General features: G+C 44.0%; 1 protein-coding gene across 2 annotated transcripts; it reads left to right on the plus strand.

Annotated features, from left to right (window-relative positions):
• Positions 1-466: 466 nt before the first annotated feature.
• Positions 467-26,160, plus strand: CEP68 (centrosomal protein 68). 2 transcript variants are annotated; one of them, XM_040351246.1, is made up of 6 exons: positions 467-639; positions 12,401-13,718; positions 15,482-15,604; positions 16,472-16,568; positions 19,030-19,199; positions 25,129-26,160. In XM_040351246.1, the coding sequence occupies exons 2-5, from the start codon at positions 12,462-12,464 to the stop codon at positions 19,197-19,199; spliced, it is 1,647 nt and encodes a 548-aa protein (XP_040207180.1). In that variant the 5' UTR covers positions 467-639; positions 12,401-12,461; the 3' UTR covers positions 25,129-26,160. The 2 variants fall into 2 exon arrangements, with proteins under 2 accessions (XP_040207180.1, XP_040207179.1); XM_040351245.1 differs by having other exon boundaries at positions 468-648.
• Positions 26,161-26,310: the final 150 nt, after the last annotated feature.

Genomic DNA, 26,310 nt, shown 5'->3' on the forward strand with positions numbered 1-26,310 from the left:
AGCTGCAGTATTTGTAGCTGCTGACTTTTATTTGTATTTTCTCCCCTGGGATGGAACTCCACTTTAAGTGTTTGGGTTTGGCTTACAGAAAAGGTGGCAACCCTATAGCCTAGAAGAGCCAACACAACTAAAAGTCTAGCTGCATCAATAAAGAAAGCAGTCCTGGGAGAGGCGCCCACTTCCTGTTCTCCCGGACCGCGATGTCTCCTGGGAGATGTAGTCCTCAGGAAAAGGCTCAGGAAGTACTTGATGACAGGGATAGAGGAGCGAGTGGGCTGCCTGTCACCATGAGGATTGCAGTATGTCACCAGCAGGGGGCGCAATACAGGTGACAAATGAACGATATAGGACAGAAATAAATGAACGTTCAGCCTGTATGTGGTTGTGTATGAGTGACGCCCTAATATCTGCATGCCATATTATGATTGGTGAGCCGCATCTAAGAAAGTCACACCCTTTGCTTAGCCAAGAAGGAATGGTTGTGGAGACTGAGGCGCCATCTTGTGATTGGCCAGGCTCGTCAATAGAGGGCGTGTCCGGGCAGAATGTCACGGAGGGGACGCAGGAAGAGGTGTTTGTTGTCATGTATGTGAGCTCTGATCTCCGCACACTATCACCGGCCTGAGGCGGGAGAAGGAGGTGTGTGAGGTAAGCGCGACCTGCGGTCCTCCTGTCACTAGTGTGGGTTAGAGGGGTCCTCCTCATGTCCCTGGTGTGCGTTAGTGGGGGGTCCTCCCGTCCCTGGTGTGCGTTAGTGGGGGGTCCTCCCGTCCCTGGTGTGCGTTAGTGGGGTTCCCCTGTTAGTGGGGGTCCTCCCGTCCCTGGTGTGTGTTAGTGGGGTTCCCCTGTTAGTGGGGGTCCTCCCGTCCCTGGTGTGCGTTAGTGGGGTCCTCCCGTCCCTGGTGTGCGTTAGTGGGGTCCTCCCGTCCCTGGTGTGCGTTAGTGGGGGTCCTCCCGTCCCTGGTGTGCGTTAGTGGGGTTCTCCTGTTAGTGGGGGTCCTCCCGTCCCTGGTGTGTGTTAGTGGGGTTCCCCTGTTAGTGGGGGTCCTCCCGTCCCTGGTGTGCGTTAGTGGGGTCCTCCCGTCCCTGGTGTGCGTTAGTGGGGTCCTCCCGTCCCTGGTGTGCGTTAGTGGGGGTCCTCCCGTCCCTGGTGTGCGTTAGTGGGGTTCCTCCCGTCCCTGGTGTGTGTTAGTGGGGTTCCCCTGTTAGTGGGGGTCCTCCCGTCCTTGGTGTGCGTTAGTGGGGATCCTCCCGTCCCTGGTGTGCGTTAGTGGGGATCCTCCCGTCCCTGGTGTGCGTTAGTGGGGATCCTCCCGTCCCTGGTGTGCGTTAGTGGGGATCCTCCCGTCCCTGGTGTGCGTTAGTGGGGGTCCTCCCGTCCCTGGTGTGCGTTAGTGGGGTTCCCCTGTTAGTGGGGATCCTCCCGTCCCTGGTGTGCGTTAGTGGGGTTCTCCTGTTAGTGGGGTCCTCCCATCCCTGTTGTGCATTAGTGGGGTCCTCCCGTCCCTGGTGTGCGTTAGTGGGGTTCCCCTGTTAGTGGGGGTCCTCCCGTCCCTGGTGTGTGTTAGTGGGGTTCCCCTGTTAGTGGGGGTCCTCCCGTCCCTGGTGTGCGTTAGTGGGGGTCCTCCCGTCCCTGGTGTGCGTTAGTGGGGGTCCTCCCGTCCCTGGTGTGCGTTAGTGGGGTCCTCCCGTCCCTGGTGTGCGTTAGTGGGGTTCTCCTGTTAGTGGGGGTCCTCCCGTCCCTGGTGTGTGTTAGTGGGGTTCTCCTGTTAGTGGGGGTCCTCCCGTCCCTGGTGTGCGTTAGTGGGGGTCCTCCCGTCCCTGGTGTGCGTTAGTGGGGATCCTCCCGTCCCTGGTGTGCGTTAGTGGGGATCCTCCCGTCCCTGGTGTGCGTTAGTGGGGGTCCTCCCGTCCCTGGTGTGCGTTAGTGGGGGTCCTCCCGTCCCTGGTGTGCGTTAGTGGGGTTCTCCTGTTAGTGGGGGTCCTCCCGTCCCTGGTGTGTGTTAGTGGGGTTCCCCTGTTAGTGGGGGTCCTCCCGTCCTTGGTGTGCGTTAGTGGGGATCCTCCCGTCCCTGGTGTGCGTTAGTGGGGATCCTCCCGTCCCTGGTGTGCGTTAGTGGGGATCCTCCCGTCCCTGGTGTGCGTTAGTGGGGATCCTCCCGTCCCTGGTGTGCGTTAGTGGGGGTCCTCCCGTCCCTGGTGTGCGTTAGTGGGGTTCCCCTGTTAGTGGGGATCCTCCCGTCCCTGGTGTGCGTTAGTGGGGTTCTCCTGTTAGTGGGGTCCTCCCATCCCTGTTGTGCATTAGTGGGGTCCTCCCGTCCCTGGTGTGCGTTAGTGGGGTTCCCCTGTTAGTGGGGGTCCTCCCGTCCCTGGTGTGTGTTAGTGGGGTTCCCCTGTTAGTGGGGGTCCTCCCGTCCCTGGTGTGCGTTAGTGGGGTTCCCCTGTTAGTGGGGGTCCTCCCGTCCCTGGTGTGTGTTAGTGGGGTTCCCCTGTTAGTGGGGGTCCTCCCGTCCCTGGTGTGTGTTAGTGGGGTTCCCCTGTTAGTGGGGGTCCTCCCGTCCCTGGTGTGCGTTAGTGGGGTCCTCCCGTCCCTGGTGTGCGTTAGTGGGGTCCTCCCGTCCCTGGTGTGCGTTAGTGGGGTTCTCCTGTTAGTGGGGGTCCTCCCGTCCCTGGTGTGTGTTAGTGGGGTTCTCCTGTTAGTGGGGGTCCTCCCGTCCCTGGTGTGTGTTAGTGGGGTTCCCCTGTTAGTGGGGGTCCTCCCGTCCCTGGTGTGCGTTAGTGGGGGTCCTCCCGTCCCTGGTGTGCGTTAGTGGGGATCCTCCCGTCCCTGGTGTGCGTTAGTGGGGATCCTCCCGTCCCTGGTGTGCGTTAGTGGGGGTCCTCCCGTCCCTGGTGTGCGTTAGTGGGGTTCCCCTGTTAGTGGGGATCCTCCCGTCCCTGGTGTGCGTTAGTGGGGATCCTCCCGTCCCTGGTGTGCGTTAGTGGGGGTCCTCCCGTCCCTGGTGTGCGTTAGTGGGGTTCCCCTGTTAGTGGGGATCCTCCCGTCCCTGGTGTGCGTTAGTGGGGTTCTCCTGTTAGTGGGGTCCTCCCATCCCTGTTGTGCGTTAGTGGGGTTCTCCTGTCCCTGTTGTGCGTTAGTGGGGTTCTCCTGTTAGTGGGGGTCCTCCCGTCCCTGGTGTGCGTTAGTGGGGTTCTCCTGTTAGTGGGGTCCTCCCGTCCCTGGTGTGCATTAGTGGGGGTCCTCCTGTCTCTGATATGTGCTGTCTATGAATGTTTATGGTGAGAGACATTTCTAATGATAGAAAACACAGGTTGGCCGTCATTACAGTGTCTATGGGATATAATACACTGACTGGCTCCATATACACCTCTCTGTACACTATACACCCTGATTGGACAATCTGTGTATGGGTCTGTTCACACCACTTGTGTTGCAGGAAATGTGCGTTCATCGCACGGGGAACACGATGCCCGCTTTGGATGCACACGGATACCATTGATTGTCAGTGACACCCCAAATGTATTTAGAAACACACAGGTTTAATCGCACAGTTATTGTGGTTTGAATTGGCATGTTTTTTAATTCGCTACCGCCGTATGTTTTATTTTTTACGTTGGGTACCCCGCGCGCTGTCAAAAACGTGCCGTGTGCAAAAAGGTTTTCTTACAATTGTGTGCGTCTTGCTGTGAGCCGGCCTGTAGCCTGGGTTCACATTTAGGCTCCACTCACACCTAGGCAATTTGAATTGTGGCAAAATGCGGGGCACATTTACAGTGCCATTATTTTTTAATAGTGCCCTAAACGCAGTGCTACTGGTAGCATGAGGTGATGCCTGGACCCTATAGAGCAGGGATATGCAATTAGCGGACCTCCAGCTACTGCAGAACTACAAGTCCCATGAGGCATAGCAAGATTAACAGCCACAAGCATGACACGCTGAGGCATGATGGGACTTGTAGTTTTGCAACAGCAGGAGGTCCGCTAATTGCATATCCCTGCTATAGAGGTTACACAGGCAGTCCAACTCCTTTAGGAAGGCACATTAGTATGTGCCACTGACCGATTTGCTGTGTCTCCTGACTAGGGATGAGCTCCGGTGTGTTCGCATCGTACATGTGCACGCGGCGCTAATCACAGCCAGGGAGACATTTCCTGATCTCTGCAGCCGAGCATCGGGACAATGTCTCCCTGGCTGTGGTTAGCGCAGCGCCGTGCTGACTTCCTGCCGGGCTCTGCACGTGTACGATTCGAACACGCTGGAGCTCATCCCCCTACTCCTGACAGTCTTGAGAATAGAGGAGAGCTGGGCAGAGCTGTAGAAGGTCCTTAACCCATCAGCAGGACCAGTATCTGCTCCTTTGTACAAGGAGGAACAGGATGAGCACTGCCAGGGCCCTACAAAATGACCTCGAGCAGGTTCACCCTGAGCACAAAGGGTCTGGAGAAGCCATGGAGAACGTTCTTCTGCCTGTAATATTGTTCAGCATGGCCGTTTTGGTGGTGGGTCACGGATGATGGTCTGGGGAGGACGTACAGACCTCTACATACTAGACAATGGCACCCTGACTGCCATTAGGTATCGGGATGAAATCCTTGGACCCATTGTCAGACAATACGCTGGGGCAGTGGGTCCTGAGTTCCTCCTGGTGCAAGACAATGCCCGGCCTCATGTGGCGAGAGCATGCAGCCAGTTCCTGGAAAATAAAAGAATTGATACCATTGAATGGCCCCCATGCTTGCCTGACCTAAATCCAATAAAACCCTTCTGGGACATTATGTTTCGGTCCATCCGATGCTGTCAGGTTGCACCTCAGTCTATTCAGGAGCTCAGTGATGCTCTGGTCCAGATCTAGGAGGAAATACCCCAGGACACCATCCGTCATCTCATTAGGAGCATGCCATGATGTTGTAAGGCATTGGGATGGGCAGTGTAACCCAAAATCTTTGTGTACATAGGCATGACTGGATTACAGCTGAGATGTTTGGAGCTGCTTCTGTGCTGACATTGATTTGTATGTGGAAGAAAACAAACAAATGTACACATACATCAATCCTTTTCCTGGCTGTAGGTCTGTTGTAACAGGCAAATGTAAATGAAATACACTGTTGAGAACACAGCCTTGTATGAAAGGTTTAAAGCGGATGTTCCGCCCAAAAAAATATTAAAAGCCAGCAGCTACAAATACTGCAGCTGCTGACTTTTAATATTAGGACACTTACCTGTCCTGGAGTCCAGCGCCGTCCGCATCCACACTGAGGGAACCAGGAAGTGAAGCGCTGCGGCTTCACTGCACGGTTCCCTACGGCGCATGCGCGTGTCGCGCCCGCTGATTGGCTCCCGCTGTGTGCTGGGAGCCGAGTGTTCCCAGCACACAACGGGGGGGGAGGGGCGACGGGATGTGACGCAATGCCCGTCTTTTGCCCGTGAATGTCTTTAGACAGGTATCTGCACCCCCCCTCCCCCTGAAAGGTGTCAAATGTGACACCGGAGGGGGGGAGGGTTCCGATCAGCGGGAGTTCACTTTAGGGTGGAGAACCGCTTTAACATTTTGAATTAACAAATATGTCTAAATTGCACATGTCTAATATGAATCTGCTGCCACTGTCATTTAATCCATAGCTATGTGACCAAGTATGTGTACAGGCTGTGGTGTGTACATGTGAGCACAATAGTCTGAAGAAATATTCATTGTGTGTGTGTGTATGTATGTGTGATATATAACGCACATGCTCATAAGTTTACATACCCTGGCAGAATTTATGATTTCTTGGCTGATTTTTCAGAGAATATGAATAACACAAAAACGTTTCTTTCCCTCATGGTTTAGTGTTTGGCTGAAGCCATTTGTTATCAATCAACTGTGTTTACTCTTTTTAAATCATAGTGACAACACAAACTATCCAAATGACCCTGATCAAAAGTTTACATACCCCAGTTCCTAATACTGTGTATTGTCCCCTTTTAACATCAATGACAGCTTGAAGTCTTTTTGTGGATGAGTATCTTTATCTTTTCGGATGGTAAAGCTGCCCATTCCTCTTGGCAAAAAGCCTCCATTTCCTGTAAATTCTTGGGCTGTTTTGCATCAACTTCACGTTTGAGATCTCCCCAGAGTGACTCAATGATATTGAGGTTCTTTTAATTGACTTCTGCTCGACCAAAGTTCCCATACAATTACATGGATTGAAATTTGGCTGGTTCAGCGGGGGAACAGCCGAATTTAGATTAGTGAATTACCAGCTTTAAACACTTCAGAGATTTGCACTAAAATTCTGTATTTGCTGTGCAACCAAATCAATCCACATACAGGCAGAAAGCTCCCTGAAAACAATGGACAGGAGATATGTGCTTACCCTGAAAACAATGGGTGGGAGATGTTTGCTTGACCTTTCACAAGTGTCAGGACCCACCATGGTCCTCGCCCTACAATAAAAATAGTTTGTAATACTTTAGATTCTTCCCAATATAGTGCTTTTCCAGCATGATACAGTATATCCCAGAGTGAAAGTACCTCCTATCTGAAGGGCTCATTACTACACTTGTACAGAAATGACATGATGATCATAGGCAGTGCCCACTATCACACCATCTATGGTCAGTGCAAGAGCAGGTCTTGGATGTCTCACTAAAAAACTGAAATCTGTCCTGATGACATGACACCAAATCTGCAGCTTTTTTTTTTTTTTTTTTTGTCTCGGGTCCCAATGTATTTCTTTAGACAAAAGATTTTGGGGAGGAATCCTTATTGGGTTGCATGTTTTTCTATTCTGGCAGTACAGAAAACAACTCCTACCAATACTGCAGACATGCGTCACACCAAAACACTTGTTGTTTACTACACAATTGCGGCAAGAGAGGTATAATTAGGAACAGACACAATCTGGGTTCTACAGGATCTCTATGCCCTACCATAATTATCTTTATTATACAGTGCCTACAGTTTGCCCAGCATTTCACAAAAATAAAGGGAGCTAATACAGTTCAAGACATGGGGTTGGGGGTGGCCTGCTCGTGGGAGCTTCCAATCTAAAAGGTAGGGAGAGTGATACACACGTAAGAACACTCATATTCATACTGTTCTTCACACTCGCACACCAATACATCATGCTACTCACCCATCCAACGGTGACTTTAGAAAAATAAATAAACGTGTGCTGACGTTCTTCTGCCTTGGCCCCCTCACCTTTCCCAGTTGGGATTGGACAAATAAGGGAGCAGCAGCATACTGATTGGGTCATCTCTTTTCCCTCCACTCCTGTATGCATGTTCAGTGTTGGGTTGACAAGCACAGTGTAAAGCAGTAGATCCATGGTTGGCCCAGTTTGTTTCTCCCCACTTTTTGCAGTTTACTACTATGCATAGGATTTTAGGGGGTGATTATTGAGAAGCATTCATTAAGAAATGCTAGAAAAAAACGTCATGATTTTATGATGAATATATATAGTAATTATGTTTTTAATATTTGCCTGTAGTTTAACTTTAAGGTCCCATTCACACCAATGCGTTCTGGGAATGCATGGAAAACATGCATCCCCATTAATTGTTAATGGCACCCCAAACCTATCTAGAAAATGTGTGAAGCTTGCTGCCCGAAAAGGTGTGGGAGCTTCTTTTGGCAGGTTAGATTATTCAAAAAAATGTGGGGCCCCACAAATCCGTTTTTATGGCAACCATAAAAAGTTGGAATAATAAAGTCCTATTGATATGTATAAAAAAAGAACAAACCCCCCCCCCCCCCCCCCCAAAGCAATGTGACTTTAAAATCCTATTAATAGCTGACCTGTGATTTATTGCACAATTTTATTACCCAATGTTCCATGTGTTGGTGTATGTTTGATGGTTTAGTATCATCCTGCAGAGTATTGCTAAGTGATCATACAGCTTGCTGATGTGGTCTTCTGTCCTTACATGTTAGAACTTGTCTGACAAGGACACAAATAACCCAATGACAGGAATTAAGTTTCTCATTAGCTGGGTATTTTACTTCATTAACCCAACGTAGTTTCATTCTTATATTCACCATACACAGGAATTATTACCCTGGAAATCCCAGGCCACCCAGTGTAAAGAGTGCATTTTGCTATTGACTGATACAAGAATATAAAATTGGGATTTCAATTCTTTTTCCGTATTCTGTATACTCCACCTGAACTTTTGTTTTAAAGAAGAAGTGAAAATACAGATGCTCACCAGATACTGCAGCATCGGTTTTTATGCTGCAGCTGTCCCCATCCAACTCTAAGCCAGAGAATTGAGCAATCGCATGACTGCTGATCACTGAGTTCTCCGTCTGCTCTGAGCAGAGAGTGGTGACTGGCAGCTATTGCTCTTCACTCTGCCACACCAGTGCTAACTGGAGTAGTGGGCTGGATGGCTGTAAAAGCTGTGGCCATAATTTTCTTTAAGCCTGGGCTCACACTGGTGCGATGCGGGAACCAGCGCAATTCCAGTTTTGTGTCTCCCTCGCCGGCAGTTCACACTGGCCTCTGCGAATAGCTGCGGGTGTCAATACAAAGTTAATGACACCCCCAGATCAGTTTGCAGTGCAGAATGTGAATTGGGACAGGATCGGATCACATGCAATCCGATGCGGAGGAAAGAAAGGTTCCTGCACCTTTTTTCATGTGAATCCAATGTGAGTTCAGCTATACAACTGTGGCTGAATTCGCATTACACAGACATTGCATGTGATCGGCACATCAATGCGGCGGGAATCGCATTTGATGTCTGTCTGTGTTCGCAACAGGGCTGTGGAGTCGGTAGATAAATGTTCCGACTCCGACTCCTCAGTTTTACGTACTTCCGACTCCTCTGTATTAATATGCAAATGTATTTTATACATTCCTTGAGGGAAAGAAACGCAACCTACCACAGGACTACTGGCTGGGAAGCCAACAGTCTACTGTATTGCACAGTTTAAGCAAAAGACAAACACAATGAAAACAACGTTTTTTTTTTTATTAATTTTTTTTTTATTAATCAATCAAGTGGCTGGATAGTAGCAGCAGGCATAAACAACAGGATCTTTACCAGTTCAAAAATACAAACCACATTATTTGGTTGTTTTAGAACAAAAACAAAGCTTATCTATAATGAACCAAAAACAAAATCTGTAAAACCTAGAAATGGTTTATATTAATCTTGAAATGTAGTTATAGGCTTAGCAAATGCAAATCAATTCAATGTAGAGTTCTAAGGAAGAGAATTGCCTCTGCCAGATCCTCTTTCATAGAGGCTCTTAAAGGGTCACTAAAGGAAAACATTTTTTTAGCTGAAATGACTGTTTACAGGACATAGAGACATAATAGTTAACTGATTCCTTTTAAAAATGATTAAAAATAGATAAAAAAACAATCATATAATGTGCCTGCAGTGTAGTTTCGTTTTTGCTGTTGTTTGCTGGTTCTCTGATGTACAGAGAGCCACTAGAGGGCAGTCAGCCAATAGAGAGCAGTGATACTTTGTCTAAAACTCCTCAGCACCAATCCAGTTTCGTTTTACACACAGCTCCTTGATTAGTGACCACCGTGAGAAATCTCCCAGTACTGTGGTTATCAGTAAACAGGCAACCAGGAAGTGTCCAGAACAGAGAGGATTTACAGCAACATGAAAGCAAAAACGAACAATGAGGACATGAAACCAGGACTGCAGTAAGGTAAAGGAAGCTATTTAGCAAAAAAAAAAAATTCCTTTAGTGACCCTTTAAGTCAGACTTTATTATTTTTAGGGCTGAAAATAATCTTAGAGAGGTAGTTGGGCTGCTGCTTTCTCCTTTGTGTGCTTATCTGCTGCTGAAGATAGGGCAGTGGGAGGATCCAGGAAGGGGCATTTATTCTAAAACATGATTTTCCTAGGAGAATCCCATAGTCATGTTTAAAGTTTAAGCTAACAATCAGAGTTTACAAGTTTTTATAGCCTTAGCTAAATGACAGCAGTTTTTCCAATGGTTTACAGCTTCAGTCTTGAACTATTGGCCCTCCATTCCCTTCACTTATACAAGTGTCTCACTAAACCATTTCTAGGTTTTACAGATTTTGTTTTTGGTTCATTATAGATAAGCTTTGTTTTTGTTCTAAAACAACCAAATAATGTGGTTTGTATTTTTGAACTGGTAAAGATCCTGTTGTTTATGCCTGCTGCTACTATCCAGTCACTTGATTGATTAATACAAAAAAATTAATAAAACTTTGTTTTCATTGTGTTTGTCTTTTGCTTAAACTGTGCAATACAGTAGACTGTTGGCTTCCCAGTCAGTAGTCCTGTGGTAGGTTGCGTTTCTTTCCCTCAAGGAATGTATAAAATACATTCGCATATTAATACAGAGGAGTCGGAGTCGGAAGTACATAAAACTGAGGAGTCGGAACATTTATCTACCGACTCCACAGCCCTGAAAAAAACACTGTAAGACATTACTAAACCTTCTAGTTTTCATGCACCTAGAATGTATTTATTTAAAAATCTATTTTAAACTGAGAGCCCATTCGCACGTAAAGGCTTGAGCACGGTGGTGCATTAATGCACATGCAACAACATGTGTTAATACTCAAAGGGCTGACAATGCAGAAAAATGTGCATTACTTTTTTTTTTATTAACCGCGAAGCGCAGTATGTTTGATGGGCTCTGCTGTACAATGCATTGGGGGAGCCTGTTACAATGAATGGCACGAAACACACTGCACAACACACCAGGCTGGCACATATGTTGTAGCACACATTGTCACAACACACAATGATGCTGATCTCCGTTATTCGCATGAACAGTTAACTGAATGTTCTGATTTTGTCATATTTAGATCTCAGCTTTGCAGGCAAGAGCACTTGTGTAAAGTACATACATTGCTAATGATGGGCAGAGCAACAGGTTCCCTTAGACCCCTTTCACACTGAGGAGTTTTTCAGGCGGTACAAAAAATAGCGCTGCTATACCGCCTGAAAAGCTCCTGCACTGCATACTCAATGTGAAAGCCCGAGGGCTTTCACACTGAGGCGATGCGCTGGCGGGAGAGAAAAAAATCTCCTGTCAGCAGCATCTTTGGAGCGGTGAGAGAAGCGGCGTGTATACCGCTCCTTCACCGCTCCTTCCCATTTAAAACAATGGGAAACCACAGCAATACCGCCCGCAATGGGCCTCTGCTAGCGGCCGAATCCTGCTGCAAATCCGACGGTATAGCGCCACCGCGCCTCCCGCCCCAGTGTGAAAGGGGCCTTAGGCTCCATGCACACTGAAGCTAAAAAAAATATAAGAAAACACTAGTAGCTTTGCAGGGAGCCTTTCAGCGTTTTTGCAATTGCTTTAGCGTTTTTCAATGTAGCTTTTTTTACTTTTTTTTTCATTGAAAAAAAAAATGCTAAAAAAAACCCTGGCGCCAGCGTTTTTGAGCGTTTTGCGTTTTTAGCATTTTTCCCGCCAATAAACTGCACTTTGAGCGCAAATTTCGGTCGTTCAGAAAAAAGCCAATAAACTCCAAAGCTCATTAACACTAAAAAACGTTCAGATGTGCATGGGCACATAGGCTAACATAGAGTTCAGTTTATGGGCTTGAACAAAAAAAAAAAGCCAAAACACCAATAAACTGCAGTATATCAGCTTCAGTGTGCATGGGAGTGTGTGATTGTAAAGCTTGTGTTTGTTATAATAAAAAAGTAAAATGTTTTACTGACCTGCTCCATTTGTATAGAGCAGCCCTGATGATCCTCCTCTTCTGGAGTTCTCCATCGGGGCTCCTGGCTGCACCCCCACCCCCGTAGCAAGCTGCTTACTATGGGAGCACTTGTGCGTGTTTGCTCTTGAGCCCTGTTCTGTGTTTCAATAGACATACAAATTGGGGCTTGCCCCCCCACTCCCTCATAACTGAGAGCAGCTGAAGCCAATGGCTAAAGCCTTGACACATATCTGGATAGAGATTGGGCTCGGGTATGTATTGGGGGGGTGCCAGAATCCTTGTTTTTAAGATGCATACATACCTATGTAGTCACTGTGAGGAATGTTCACCGTCTCTGGAAAAATGCTGTGATTACCTATAAAGAAGGTTCTAATTACACCTTGAATTATTATTATAATCAAAATAAATTCAGATGTTTCTGTAACCTTTCGATTGGCATTAATTAAAAATCAGTTCAGAATATCTGCATGCAGGGTAGGAAGTTCAAAGATTATATATATATATATATAAATTAAACATGTAAAAGATAACTACTACTATAGACTGCTGCCGCCTCGCCCCATGATATGGTCATGTGACCAGTGCTAGAACATTGGTCACTGCTACAGTAGCTTTAGGTAATTGATTCAAAGTTGGCCAGTTGTCCTCACTCTGGCTAAATCATGATCCTCTTTCAATAGAGATGGTGTTTCTATTAACTGTTGCATCCTCCTTTTTTTTTCTTTTTTTCTCTAGGGAAGGAGACAGGAAATCCCCATACTATGGTTGGTAGCTCTGGCCCCAAAGCTTTCGGGAAATGGATTCCTCTGCCGATAAAGACTTTCTGTCACACAGGGGCAGTTATCGGCCATTATACAATACAGGACATTATTCTTTAAGAGGAGAACCTACAACTAAAACTTCAGATGAAAATGATGACCTTGAGCAGGATCAACTGAGGACTTTTGACGACTCTTCGTGGTCTTATTGTGACATTTCATCAGCTCAGGCGAAGGGTGCTTTCAATTCTTTAAGTTCTCATTTTAATCAGAGTGCTGGTTTTAAAAAACATTCACAAAAGCCACAAACCTTGCAAGAACAGTATTGGACTTGTGCAATTCCAAACACTCCTCCACCTCGTCCTGATCGGGATTCTCCCAACTGGAACCCAAATAAAGAGTACCAAGACTTGCTAGATTATACATATCCATTGAATTCAAAGTGTTTTTTGAATAAGGGTAATGAAGAAGCAGTAACAGATGAGTTTTTGCAAGATTCTGGCGTAGATATTGGTAGCTATAATCTCTCATGTGAGAGTAAGTTCGACTCTTTTGGCTCTTCATATCGCGAAGATCATAAACTAAAGATTAGTAGTTCTTCACATACAAATGGTCTAAAATCACCAAATGCCTTTTCAACACCTTTATGTAGAAGAACTGGTTATCGTCACAGTTTACGAAACCCCTCTGAGTCTTCTCATTTAACATCCTATGGGGACCTTTCGCCTTATACCAGCAAATTAGACCTTGCCAAAGAGTCCACAGAGTCTTTTTGTCTCCCCAAATATAATGTGTTTGATAAACTGTTGACAACAGACAGGTCAACGAGAGAGAGGGTACAAAAGCCAGGTCAGTTTCTGGCAAGCACAAGTGTATTGCCATTACAGAGGGATCTGGATAGTGATGAGGAGTATCTTTCCTTACCACCTTCCCTGAAAGAGTTGGATGCTCTGGCTACCAATTTGAAGGACCTTTCATTAGGAGTAGGTCAGGCCGGAAGCACAAATTGTGATCAGAACAATGCTAGTAAACGGACATTGAATTTTTCTGGTATTGATGTAGACCAAGAATTATTGGATTCATTGAAGAGCAGAACTACCACAAGTGATGACTTCAAGGACATAAGCTTTGTATGTCAATTGTCAACCTGCCAAAAACACAATGACTCTGATATGAAAACGTTTTCCTCTCTAAGGGACATGCTTGATGGTGGTGATTCATCGCTTGTAGAACTGATTAGATGTCCATCGATGCCAAATATACAAGAAAATAAATCCCTCGTCCAAAAAATTCAGGTACATTACTTTGTGTGCTTATCCATCCTCCTTTTCTTTTTTTCTCTGTAGAAGTCAGAGTCAAAAATTGGGGAAAAATATATTAATAAAATTAATTAAATTAAACCCTGTCAATCCCACTACCACTGTTATCACAGATTTTCACTCTTTATAGTTTATCTTAGTTGTATTTGCTGCCGCCTGTCTTTGTGCAGTCCTTGACATACCCGTGTCTATAGGTTAATGGCACACATCGCCTTTATTTTCATCTCAAGTAGGGCTGAAACAACTAATCGATTAATCGATTATGACATTTATCGATTTACAATTTTCATAATCGATTAATCGGCCAGTAACATAATGGGGTTAAAAAAACTAAAATTAGCCCTTTATAGTACAAAGAAGCAAATTGCTACTGTAAATATTACTTTCACTGTCCCACAGTAAAAAAATCAACCCCTTACAGTAGCGATTATTTGCTCTTTTTGTACTTCTTTTTGTTTTTTTAACCCCATTATGTTACTAAACATCTCAGGCCTGGGTTCACGCCTCTGTTTTTGGTGCTTTTTGCAGAAACACACTACAGTTCATTTACATGGTTTCCTATGGGACACGTTCACATCCATGATTTTTTTTTTTCAGCTGCTGCGTATTTGGAAAGGGCAAGGACTTTTTAATGCAAAACGGTGCCATTTTGTTTTTTATGGTTCAATATACTTCAATGGAGAAGCTGCAGAAAAGCATGTAATGTGTTTTTGCGGCAATTTGTGTTTTGTAATCTGCCCAACAACAAATTGGCCTCCTTCTCTTTTTTTTTTTTTTTTTTTTTAAGGCTGTTATCCGATTTAATCGAAACAATAATCGGCCAACTAATCGATTATGAAAATAATCGTTAGTTACAGCCCTAATCTCAAGCATTCAACCATGTAAGACAGTCGGCTCCCAGTAAGGAATGCTGGCTTTATGTACAAGAACACATGTTCAGCTCATGGGGTAAATCTCTATATTCTAAGTGCCTCCTTATAAAGGAATCCGTCATAAGAGTGGGTATATTCTACCACAAGCGGTATGCATGGTGAAGCATCATTATGCCAACCAGAAGCATGCATGACTTCTTGCACATGTATGTCGTGAACCCGCAGTACGGTTATTGTGAGAACAAGTACTGCCACTAGTTCTCCTTTAACACACAGGTACTAAACATGTTGGTGTATTCAAACCTAAGAACAAAAATGTAACATACTGCCTCATACCACTCCTTAAGGGGTGTACACACAAGCCATATATTGGGTGACATTGGACGGTCCGAACAGCCGGCTTCTGTTGAAGGGGCATGACTGAAAAAGGTCTGCCGATCAGCATTTGATCTGTGCTCTCAGCCAACGGCACTGACCGGTGTGTTCTGGCTCACTTCCCTTCAGAACACATTAGTTCAGCGGGGGAGATCACTGTACTAACATCATAGTACTCCTTCCGAGCACTTAATTTTTTTTTTTTTGCTCAACCCACTTGGTTGAACGAAAAAAGCGTGTACTAGGGTTTAAGATGTGGTGGCTGCATTTTTATTTTTCACCTGGTGAATCTGGCAGTAGTATACCTATAAATACATTGCATGTTGCTTTTAGTGACTATATATATATATGCACACATGGATTGCTTCAGTGGTTGCCTGACCATACATGTAATTGATAGCAATATTACTAGGCCAGAAGACCTGGTACTTTCATGAGCTTGTATATTCTTACCGGCTGTATAATCATTCTGACCTTTTGCACTTGGTCTAGAAATTCTGTCTTGAGTTGGACAAGTTAATACAATGGCTGTACAGTGTTGCCGAAGTAACAAACAACTGGACCGCCCCAAAGCCCAGTATGGAGAGCATACAGCTATCGCTTAGTCTTTACTTGGTAAGTTTTTTATTTTTTTTGTCTTTTATTTATATCTGTCGGACATGTTGAAAACAAATGTTACGGAGAGATAAACTGCTTGCATTCACTGTTTCAGGGGTTAGATTTCTTTAACTAAATACTGCCGGCCCTTTAAGGGGTTTAGAATGCTGGGAGGCGGGGCCGGGGTTTATGGTCAAATGACTGCCGTGATTGGCTGTCACTGCGTTTACATGATCAGATGGCTCTCGATCACAAGTAGCAATTGGGAGCTTTCCGTTAGTTGCTGGGAACTGCTCCAGCATACCTATTTTGCACTCAGATATGCAGCCGCTCCGCACCAAGGCCCGTCCTCTGAGAGGCCACATACTTGTGTGCAGCTGCCCCCAAGAGGTTAAACGGCTAGTCCCATCTATCCACCATGTAATAGAGAGGAACAAATGCAGATATGTTTGAAGTCCTGCCTGTGTGATAACTGTTTGTCTTCATAGATACAGTGGGGAAATGAGTGTAGACATGAAGGGACAGAAAGCATGTTATTGGTAGGATTTAATCTAATATCTGCAGCACTAGAAGACTTTACTAAAATGGCCAGTGAGGTTGGCCATAATATAGACCCTTTTATAAAGCAAAACCGCACAACAGATTGGGCATCACTTGTGAGAACTGTGAATACATGCGGTAGGTAGGTGGGTAAAACATAGAGGCTGCCCTTACAGACTTCTTCTGAATATGCTGGCATCTGGCTTTGTTCCTGCCTATAACAGTGTTTAAAAACTGAGGGCTCAGCATACAGGTCATTCATATCAGCTGGAAGATATGCAGATTTGCAAGGTTTCCCTGTTGGTGTATGCATAAAGTTTATACAAAGTTCACCTTCCATTGTAGAAATTGAAGAAGGATGTTGCGGAGCAGAGAATACTGGCTAATTCAGTTATGAAGGAAGGAGAATCCCTGGCCAAATGTATGGCAGTTAATTCCTCTGGTAAGACTTGTTTGGATTCTGCTAAAACAATGGGGGCTTATTCACAAAGTTGTAGCAAGAGTTTAAAGGAAAAAGTTTTTTCACCTTAATGCATTCTTCAGAGTATACCGACCCCCCCCCCCCCCCCCCATTATACTTGCCTGACCCCTCGAAAGTCCCACGCTCGGTCCCGAGATCCTCTTTGCCGCTCAGCCTGGCCGCTGATTGGCTAGAGCCGATGGATTGAAAGCAGCGCAGCCATTGGCTGGCGCTGCTGTCAATCGCATCCAGTGACGCGGCACGCCGAGGCCGAGTGATACAGTGAGCGGCCATAGCATCACGGGAGCGCACCCGCAAGGACTACACACAATGCGAGCTCTCTCACATGAATGTGTGTAGTTTGTGCGGGGAGGACCAGACACAGCCGCCGAGGGACCCCAGAAGACGTGGATCGGGGCCACTCTGTGGAAAACAAACTGCACAGTGGAGGTAAGTCAACATCTTTGTTATTTTAAACCAAATTTTTTTTTTTAGTGACCCTTTAACCACTTAACGCTGGCAGAATGGCACGGCTGGGCACAGGCACGTACATGTACGTCGCCTTTAAGAGCCCAGCCGTGGGTCGCACGCGACCCGGTCCAAAGCTCCGTGACCGCGGGACCCAATCGCCGCAGGTGTCCCGCGATCAGTCACAGGAGCTGAAGAACGGGGAGAGCTGTGTGTAAACACACCTTCCCCGTTCTTCACAGTGGCAGTGTCATTGAACGTCTGTTCCCCGATATAGGAAAAGACGATCAATGACATCACACGTCCAGCCCCGCCCCCCTACAGTTAGAAACACATATGAGTTCACACTTAACCACTAGGGGGCACTGTAGGGGTTAACTCCTAAACTGCAATTGTCATTTTCACAGTAATCAATGTATTTTTATAGCACTTTTTGCTGTGAAAGTGACAATGGTCCCAAAAATGTGTCAAAATTGTCCGATGTGTCTGCCATAATGTCGCAGTCATGAAAAAAAAATCGCTGATCGCCGCCATTAGTAGTAAAAAAAAAAAAAGAAAATTTTTAATAAAAAATGCCATAAAACTATCCCCTATTTTGTAAACACTATAAATTTTGCGCAAACCAATCGTTAAACGCTTATTGCGATTTACCAAAAATAGGTAGAAGAATACATATCGGCCTAAACTGAGGAAAAAATAAAATTTTTATATCTTTTTTTTTGGGGATATTTATTATAGCAAAAAGTAAAAAATATTGAATTTTTTTTTTTCAAAATTGTCGCTCTATTTTTGTTTATAGCGCAAAAAATAAAAACCGCAGAGGTGATCAATTACCACCAAAGGAAAGCTCTATTTGTGGCAAAAAAAGGACGCCAATTTTGTTTGGGAGCCACGTCGCATGACCGCACAATTGTCAGTTAAAGCGACGCAGTGCCGAATCGCAAAAAGGAGCAAGGTCCTTAACCTGCATATTGGTCCGGGTCTTAAGTGGTTAAAGTACAACTAAAGTTTTAGTTTTGGATAGAGTGGAGAGGAATTAAAACACCTATTAAGTTTTTATAACTGTCTGTGCACCCATTAGGGAGATTTGCCCTCTATTTGTCCTGTTTATCTTTTTTTATCATTGAAAGTAAGAGGGTCCCAAATTTTTGAGTTGTCCCCAGAAAAGTGATAGAGGGGAAATGGTCCACTGAGCACATTGGTTAAGCCTAATCCACACAAGGAGAAAATAAGAATGATTGTTCAGGTTTTTTTGTGCATGCTAGTCCTATATCAAATACGGGAGTGCTACTATCCTTATAAAAATTCTCGCACAATCCAGTGCTACGTACCAGCAAGGAGTCGCAAGTATCGTAATGTATGTGTGATCCTTCTGCTTGCCATTCTAAAAACAAGGTCAAAGCATATGCAACATTTTTATTTTTTTTGTTTTACACAATACTTAGTTGCCCCTTTCTTCTTCTGGTTCGTTCTTTCATTTCCACTTGTGTGTAGTCTTGTTTCTCAAATTCTTTTGTATGAATACCACATGAAAATCATTTGTGTGCCTTCAGAAACATTTAGATGAAAAGTCGTGTCACTGTGAATGCAGTTATTTTCGTCCAAATTGTTTTCATTGTGTGTACTAGGCATTACTTTATTGAAAATGGGGGGGGGATGTTTTACCTATAGTTCTACTCTGTGGGCCCAGTAACACGGGGGGGAAACCAGTTTTAGTAACTCTCCCCCATTGTACATGTCTTATTTTTCTGCAGTGCTATTGTCACAGGGATCTGAGCTGGAAGTTTGCCCTAGTGGCGCTTTACTGCCAATGTGGCCTGTTTTCAGTGTGAAAGGGGTCTTAATGCTTAGCAGATATGACTTGTTGGTCAGGGCCTCGGTTTGTGAATGTTTACTGTCAAACATGAAGAGTGAGTGGAGTCTTCACCTGCTTCCTGGAGATGCTACAGTGATCTTTTCTGTAACCTCTCATTAGTGTTGAAGGACACCCTGGCATTAATTTCCAAACAATCTGGAAAGCTTGAAAGACACACTGAACGCCTGTATGCCTCTGTTCTTGAAGCTATGGATACCATCACAGATAAAGGCTTGGGGAGGAACAGTAACCCGAAACAAGCGGTTTCCCTGGAGATGGAGTCCAGTTAGGTAAGAAAGACCGCAAGAAAGGAATGTCATCTGACATGACACTACAGTGTGGAAACCTGAGTTGCACTACATGTACCCATTCACAGCACAGGGCTTACCATAAACACGTGGGAGATGTTTAGTCCACGGTGGAGCAAATATTAATATGTTTTGATATATGCTATTTCTTGCACTGCATAATAATAAAAAGAAAAATGCAACTAAATAATTAAACAGAAACCTAAACAGTTCCAAGGGCTAGGTCAATGATGGCACAGGTGCAAGGGAAACACTGAACTGTCCTAGCTGCTGTGAGGAGTACTTGGAGAAGTCACTGGACAGATAAATACTAAATTTTAACAGCGCTTGGGACCCTTGGGCCGTGAAAAATCAAAGTTCCATTGTGAGATCCATGATGGGAACAAAACACTCAGCACAGCTTCTCCATAAACTCAAAGCAAATTTATTAAGCCATAAAATATGTCGTACAGACAATAATGTGTGAGAGGTACCATCACCAACTGTTGTGGCAGAGATGGAAGATCGGTTGAGCAGGCATTCTTTACTGGAGGTGTACGGCATTGATGTATTTTAACCATACCGCAAAAGAAAGTTTGCAGCATCCAGCTGAATGAGCCGGCTCGGCAAGCGAGCACACCGGAAGTGATGGGATGGACAGGTCACTAGGAGGAACCCAAAAGGAAACTACTGCAAGCTGTCCGGGGTTGCTGTGATAATGCATTTGCAAAGTGATCAAAAAATGAAAAGGAAAGTGTAAAAATAAACCAAAACATTTAAATCCCCCCCCTCCTCTTGCGTTTGCACGCAGATGTGGACTGCATTCAAACCACACATGTAAGGTAGTAATGCGTTCGTTAGAACGAGAGCAATATTTCTAGCACGAGACCTCCTCTGTAACCTGAAAAAAAATTTAAAATGTACTTCAGTTTGGTGCCATGTTAGGTAGCTATTTACATTATACAAAAAAATTGGGATACATTTTTATTTTATTAATTTTTTTTTTATTTAAAAACTGCTGCACAAATACTGTGTGACAAAAAATTGCAGCAACTGTTATTTTATGCCTTAGAGCAGGGATATGCAATTAGTGAACCTCCAGCTGTTTCAGAACTACAAGTCCCATGAGGCATAGCAAGACTCTGTATGACACCCAGAGGCATGATGGGAATTGTAGTTTTGCAACAGCTGGAGGTCCGCTAATTGCATATCCCTGCCCTAGAGTCAAAGGATAATGTTTGCATATAGGAGAGATGTGTCAAGTGGTTAGTAAATGTGCTTTAAGTTTATGGAGAAGCCTCATTGAGAATTTTCTTCCTATCATGGATCTCCTAATGGAACTTTGATATATATATATATATATATATATATATATATATAGATATATATATATATATATTTGTTTTACACTGACCAAAGGTCCTGAGCACGGTTAACCCCGAGTATTTACCCAAATCATTAAAGTGGAGTGCTGGACGAAATGTGAATTTTAAGATAAAAAAAAAAAAAAATACTCCTACCTCATTGCAATGTAATAAAGGTATGCTGTAAACTATGCCCAGTTTTCGATATGTGCAGCATTGTTTTCTTACTTTGAAGTTCCTGCACAGTGTGGGCATCTGAAGCCAGCGTCCTCCTTCCTTGATTCCCTGCATGCTGGCTACCCAGCATGCACCTGCCGAACTCACGCATGTACAGTGTGATCTTGGTCAGCTTGCAATACCAAGCCGACCAAGAATTTCCACAGACCCCAATGTTAAATGTTACTTGAACCGTGCTGTGCCAAGCTGACGAAAATCTCCCAGGAGCCAATTCAAAACCAGAAATTATGTCCACTGCTCCCTAGTGGAGGAAGTGAAATTTAGATATAGGCTTAAATCGGATAAGTAAACAGAAAAAATTTAAAATTGTAAATTTATTTTAAGGATGCACATTAGTACTGCATGGTGAGGTGTGAAACATTTGGGTGTAACTCCGCTTTAAGGCCAACTCCAGGCAAAAAAAAATAAAAAAGACTTTCCTATTTGTTTTCCCCATTGGTGATTTACCCTCACTTCAGATCTTTGTAGCACCCACATAAGAAATGATATCATTAGGACAAGGAAAACATGGGCAGCAATAAAAACCTTATCAAAGTTCTAAACCTTCATCACTGTAATAAAAATGTGTTTTGGTAAGGAAGGGAGGGGACATTGCCCCAGTGGGGTGACAGAGGCAGCACCAAAACAAGAGATGTAACCCTTCCCCAAAGTAAGTAAAAAAAACTTTGATTTTAAAACTTTAGCCATAAACATTGTTTACATTCACAAATAAAATGCCTATTTCAGGTGATGTATTTTTTTTCCCTGTGACTTCTAAACAGCGAACTCTCTACTACCTACAGGGAGATTCTGTCCAACCAGTTTGGAGTATCTAAACTCTAGAAATGGCTCCCTTTAGCCAACTAAACATTTTTATAACAGTGACCTTCAGTGTGTCTAGGTATGTTAACCTTTTAGTCTGCAGTCAGTTATCCATGTCCTTAAAAAAACTACCGATCCTTGGCGCTGCCTAACCCCCTAGCCTGGGGTGAGAACAAAACCCAGGTACTTGACATTGCAGATTGTGGTGTTCCATCCCACTTATAAATGGTCCATATCTTGGATCTGTAATTTATTTTCCTGCTTCAAAGCCCAGAACATACCTTTTGATGGGATTACTGATACCAGTATTCATAAGGGCAGGTGATGTTGGAGGAACGGTGGCAGAAGACTTTGGGGGGGGGGGGGGGGGTGATGATGATCCAGAGAAGAAAGGAAGTGTTGCTGCAGGTAAGGGCTGATGGGTATACAGCCAGATATGTAAGATGGGCATTAAAAGACCAACTCTGTCTGTGAAGGCAATGCTTCCTCCACTTTAAAAGGACACTACACTCTGCTTCACTAAGGCAGCCAAGAGTTCTTGATCAGGTGATGGTTGGTTCATGAATGTCCAAGACTGGCATGTTACTGTATTATATTATATTCAAGAGCAAAAATGTCAGCTACTGCACCTTACCAATCACGGGATGGGGGTAGCTTTATTACTTTGAACCAATTTTTTTTTTTATCAAGTACAGAAAACAACTTGCTCTTGCCAGAAATGCAGCACCCTTCTTTCCGTTAGATTCACAATTGTGGGGGTTAGCATGTACATTGCAAACACATGGGGCTGCAATTCATTCTTAAAATTGTTGTAAACCCTTTACAACCACTTTAACCTACAGGTAAGCCTAGATTAAAGATTACCTTAGGTGGTTGAAATATTTCCCAGATCTGCACGGTCTAGGAGATATTTGCAAATTGCTGTAGGGCGATTTCTCCTGCGTATGCGCCAGAGTTAGAAAGGGCACACTGTCGTTTCTATCTCGGGTCATGCCGTTAAAGGTAGCTCTCACGCGCATGTGCGACGTCACGCCAGTCACAGAGCCGGAGTTCACGGCCCCGGAAGGAAGAGGGGTGAAAAATGGCCACTTGCTACTAGCGAGGAAGATGGGGACATTGCGGGCTTTTCCTGCAGGTGTCACATAATGGGCTACTATGCAATGCATAGTAGCCCATTATGCTTTTCCTTTGCAGTGAAACAGAGGAAGTAACACCCATTGGGGGGTTTCTTCCTCTTTAATGGCACTGCCCACAAATTTGAAACCACAGTGTGTTTTTGGTTGCAGAAAATTACATGATGCAAAAGCACTATATGATTTCCCTCTGGCTGCGGTTTAAAAATTGTGCAGAACCCTTTTCCTGCATGAAACGTGAGCAAAGCAGCCAATTTAAATAGATGGAGGATTTTGTCCACAAATGCAGCTCTTGCCTCCCTGTGAGATGAACTGAAAACAACCTCATCTGCCCTCCCTTGTAAACAACTTATTCTCCACTCCATGTAATGCAGATATACATTTGAAGTCCAGCCTTTGTGGCAGCCAAGATTCCCTCTATAGATTCTGTGAATGTGTATAGTCATCACAAGAAATGTTATTTGCAGGATTACCAGTTGAAAATGAATACAGCCAAAGATCAGCAAGCTACAAGATAAAACTTTTTTGCGAATACAGAAGCACTTGGACATTTCAGCTCGCAGAAGCAGGATCTATCTGTGCTGTATCAGCCAACACAGGTGTGGTGGAGAGGTCAGCAGGGGCCTAGAAATAAAAGTACTTCTGGATGTGTCATTCCTATTAAGACACAATTGGCTGGGCTATGCTGCTACAAGTAGTCTGACATTTTTAGGATAATACATGAATGTGTTTGAAGGAGAACCTGTCCATAACAACCATCAACATTCTTCCTTCCATTCAACTATTGCGTGCTTGGCTGTGAAATGGAGCGCTTTCCTGCTGAGGCCTACTATCACACAAGTTGCATGCGCTGATTATTTCATAACCAACATTTTTATTTCCTTTAAAGTGGAGGTTCACCCGGAAGTAACATTTTTTTAATCTTAGATTCCTGCTCATTTTGTCTAGGGGAATCGGCTAGTTTCTTTTTTTTAAATCGAAGCTGTACTTACCATTTTAGAGATGCATCTTCTCCGCCGCTGCGGGACTGGGCGTTCCTATTTTGATTGACAGGCTTCCGACGGTCGCACCCATCGCGTCAGGATTTTCCGAAAGTAGGTGAACTTTGGTGCGCAGTATAGAGCCGCACCGACTTTCGGCTTCTCATGACGCGATGAATGCGACTGTCGGAAGACTGTCAATCAAAATAGGAACGCCCAGTCCCGAAGACCATACCCGGAAGCGGCGGAGAAGAACGCTCTCTAAAACGGTAAGTACTGCTTCGATTTACTAGCCGATTCCCCTTGACAAAATGAGCATCAGTCTAAGGGTAAAACATTTTTTATGGGTGAACTCCGGCTTTAAAATGAGAATTTTAGGCAAAACATCACAGGTTTCTGACGCAGTAAGCCCATTCACTCTCATCTTACTGTTTCACAATGTGGATTCATACTTTGAGGAAATGGGCGTCATGCTCTCACCTTAGACTGCAATTGCTTCCTCATGACAGATTAGAACCATTTACTGACAGGGCCAGTGTTCACTGTGAAAGCTCCTGAATGGCCCTTGGCTATCTGATGGGATACATGAGCAGCCCAAACAATCTTCATAATCACGACCGTTCCAAAGTATTAGAATAATTATGTTTTATGTGAAGAAAGGCCTTATTCTAAACCTGCACAACTATGTACATTACACCTCAGACTCACAATTTTATCACTTTTACCACAGAAGCCAAATAAAAAAGACAGATGCTCTTGATGTGTGCGTTTTTTTTAAAGTTAAATTATATGGAACTACCAAATATATCAGTTTTGATACTTTTATTATATGACAGCTTGTATACATAGATGGAACAATACAAGTAACAGTAGGATAAGATTTTTACAAGCACATTCGATTTCAGAGGAGTCCTTATTCAAATGCTTACAGTCTAAAGAATGTGGAGGACGCACAGTTATGGCAGACCACAGTGGTAGTGCATGAGACTTTGCACACATGAGGACGAGACAAAACTCAAAAAGCCAACATGAGGCTCTCAAAATGAAATTCAGTACTCATGCAGATTGCTTTGCTGGTAAGAAACAGTCCTTCCACCCTGCCAGAAAAACTGGTTTTCCAATAAAATTTATATTAAATTACAGACAGCAAAATTGGAAAACATAGCCTAAAACTAGCTGATGAAAAGACGGACAAGTGTATTATTCTAACTACATTTTTTTTTTTTTTTTTTACACTGTTCCCCATTAGCTGTAATACCCAAATAATAGTTACAGAAGTACATGGAATACTGGGGGTAACATCACTTGGTTTCTGTTCCCACCTTCCACGCTTTATACTACAATGTAAAATTAAATATCCATTAATATACTATTATAACTTTTGAGAATCAAAATCTTAACCACTTTTGTGTTTCAGATAATGCACACTGGAGGATGGATTTGACACATTGTGGAAACTTGATTTTTGGAATGGTTTAAATCTTAAAGTGCACTCACTTCAACTGTGAAGCTAGGTACAGCAAAGAAATCATGCGTCCAATGCTGAAGGAGAACGGTTCCTATCGGAATATATTTGAATGCAGTCTTACAACGCTTCATGCAATGTTGATCGCTTCAGAGCAGCACAGGTGGCATTACTGAGCCAATGGCAGCTACTGTCCGAGTCACTTTTTTTAATGCACATATATATACAGAAAAAGCCACCTATATTGCCAACTGAACGTCTGGATTAGGAAAGGGATAATACTTGCCTTAAGATATGACCTTATTTTTAGGGAAATTTCGAACTGTTAAATTCTAGGAATTCAGTCACTTTGTAAAACGTTCTGGGTTACGAGGCATTGTAACAAGTGTGCATGCCACCTCATGGACTCATCTATTATTTACAACTGACATTTTTATGGAGCATCAGAAGCCTAGTCATTGCTATATTTCAGGCACAGGACATTCTAGTCTCCGTTCCAGCAGCCCAATAAGAGCGTTATGTGAACCTATTCACAAAATGCCAACGGCTCCTGTGACTAGGCAGAGATGCTAACGGCATCTCTCAAGTGCACCCTGAGCTTCATAAAAAGGGTCAGAAGTAAATTAAAAAAGACAAGTCCATGAGGTGGCAAGCACCTTGTTGGACTTAACTCATAGTATGCCAGCACATTTTACAGCTTGGCTGAATTCCTCGAGTTCAGCTTTACGCTGTTTGAAATAAATATCCATTCAGGAGAAAGTATAAACAATGATTGCTGTAGTGAATTTCCTCCCGCTACATTCCACCTGTACTGCTGTGAGGAGATAAATATCCATTGCAAGACCTAAACATGTCTCTAAATTCCAGTTATATAAATATTTAAGTGTGATTTTATGAATGTTTGAAACTACCTTGCCGATTTTATATTCATTTCCATTTGAATCTAAAGTGTCTTTTTGGAAACTATAAAGAAATATTCTTGAATCTCGTGCGTTATTTATTGGTGATTACACATCAAGTGAAAAGGAATGTACAGAGCTGGCAAGAGGATAAATATTGTGACTGCACTGCGATCTTGGCACACCATTACCACCTTCTGTAGGTTCTTAATACCGAGAGATTACATTCAACAAG

This window comes from Rana temporaria, chromosome 4, assembly GCF_905171775.1.
Source record: "Rana temporaria chromosome 4, aRanTem1.1, whole genome shotgun sequence".
NCBI lineage: Eukaryota > Metazoa > Chordata > Amphibia > Anura > Ranidae > Rana > Rana temporaria.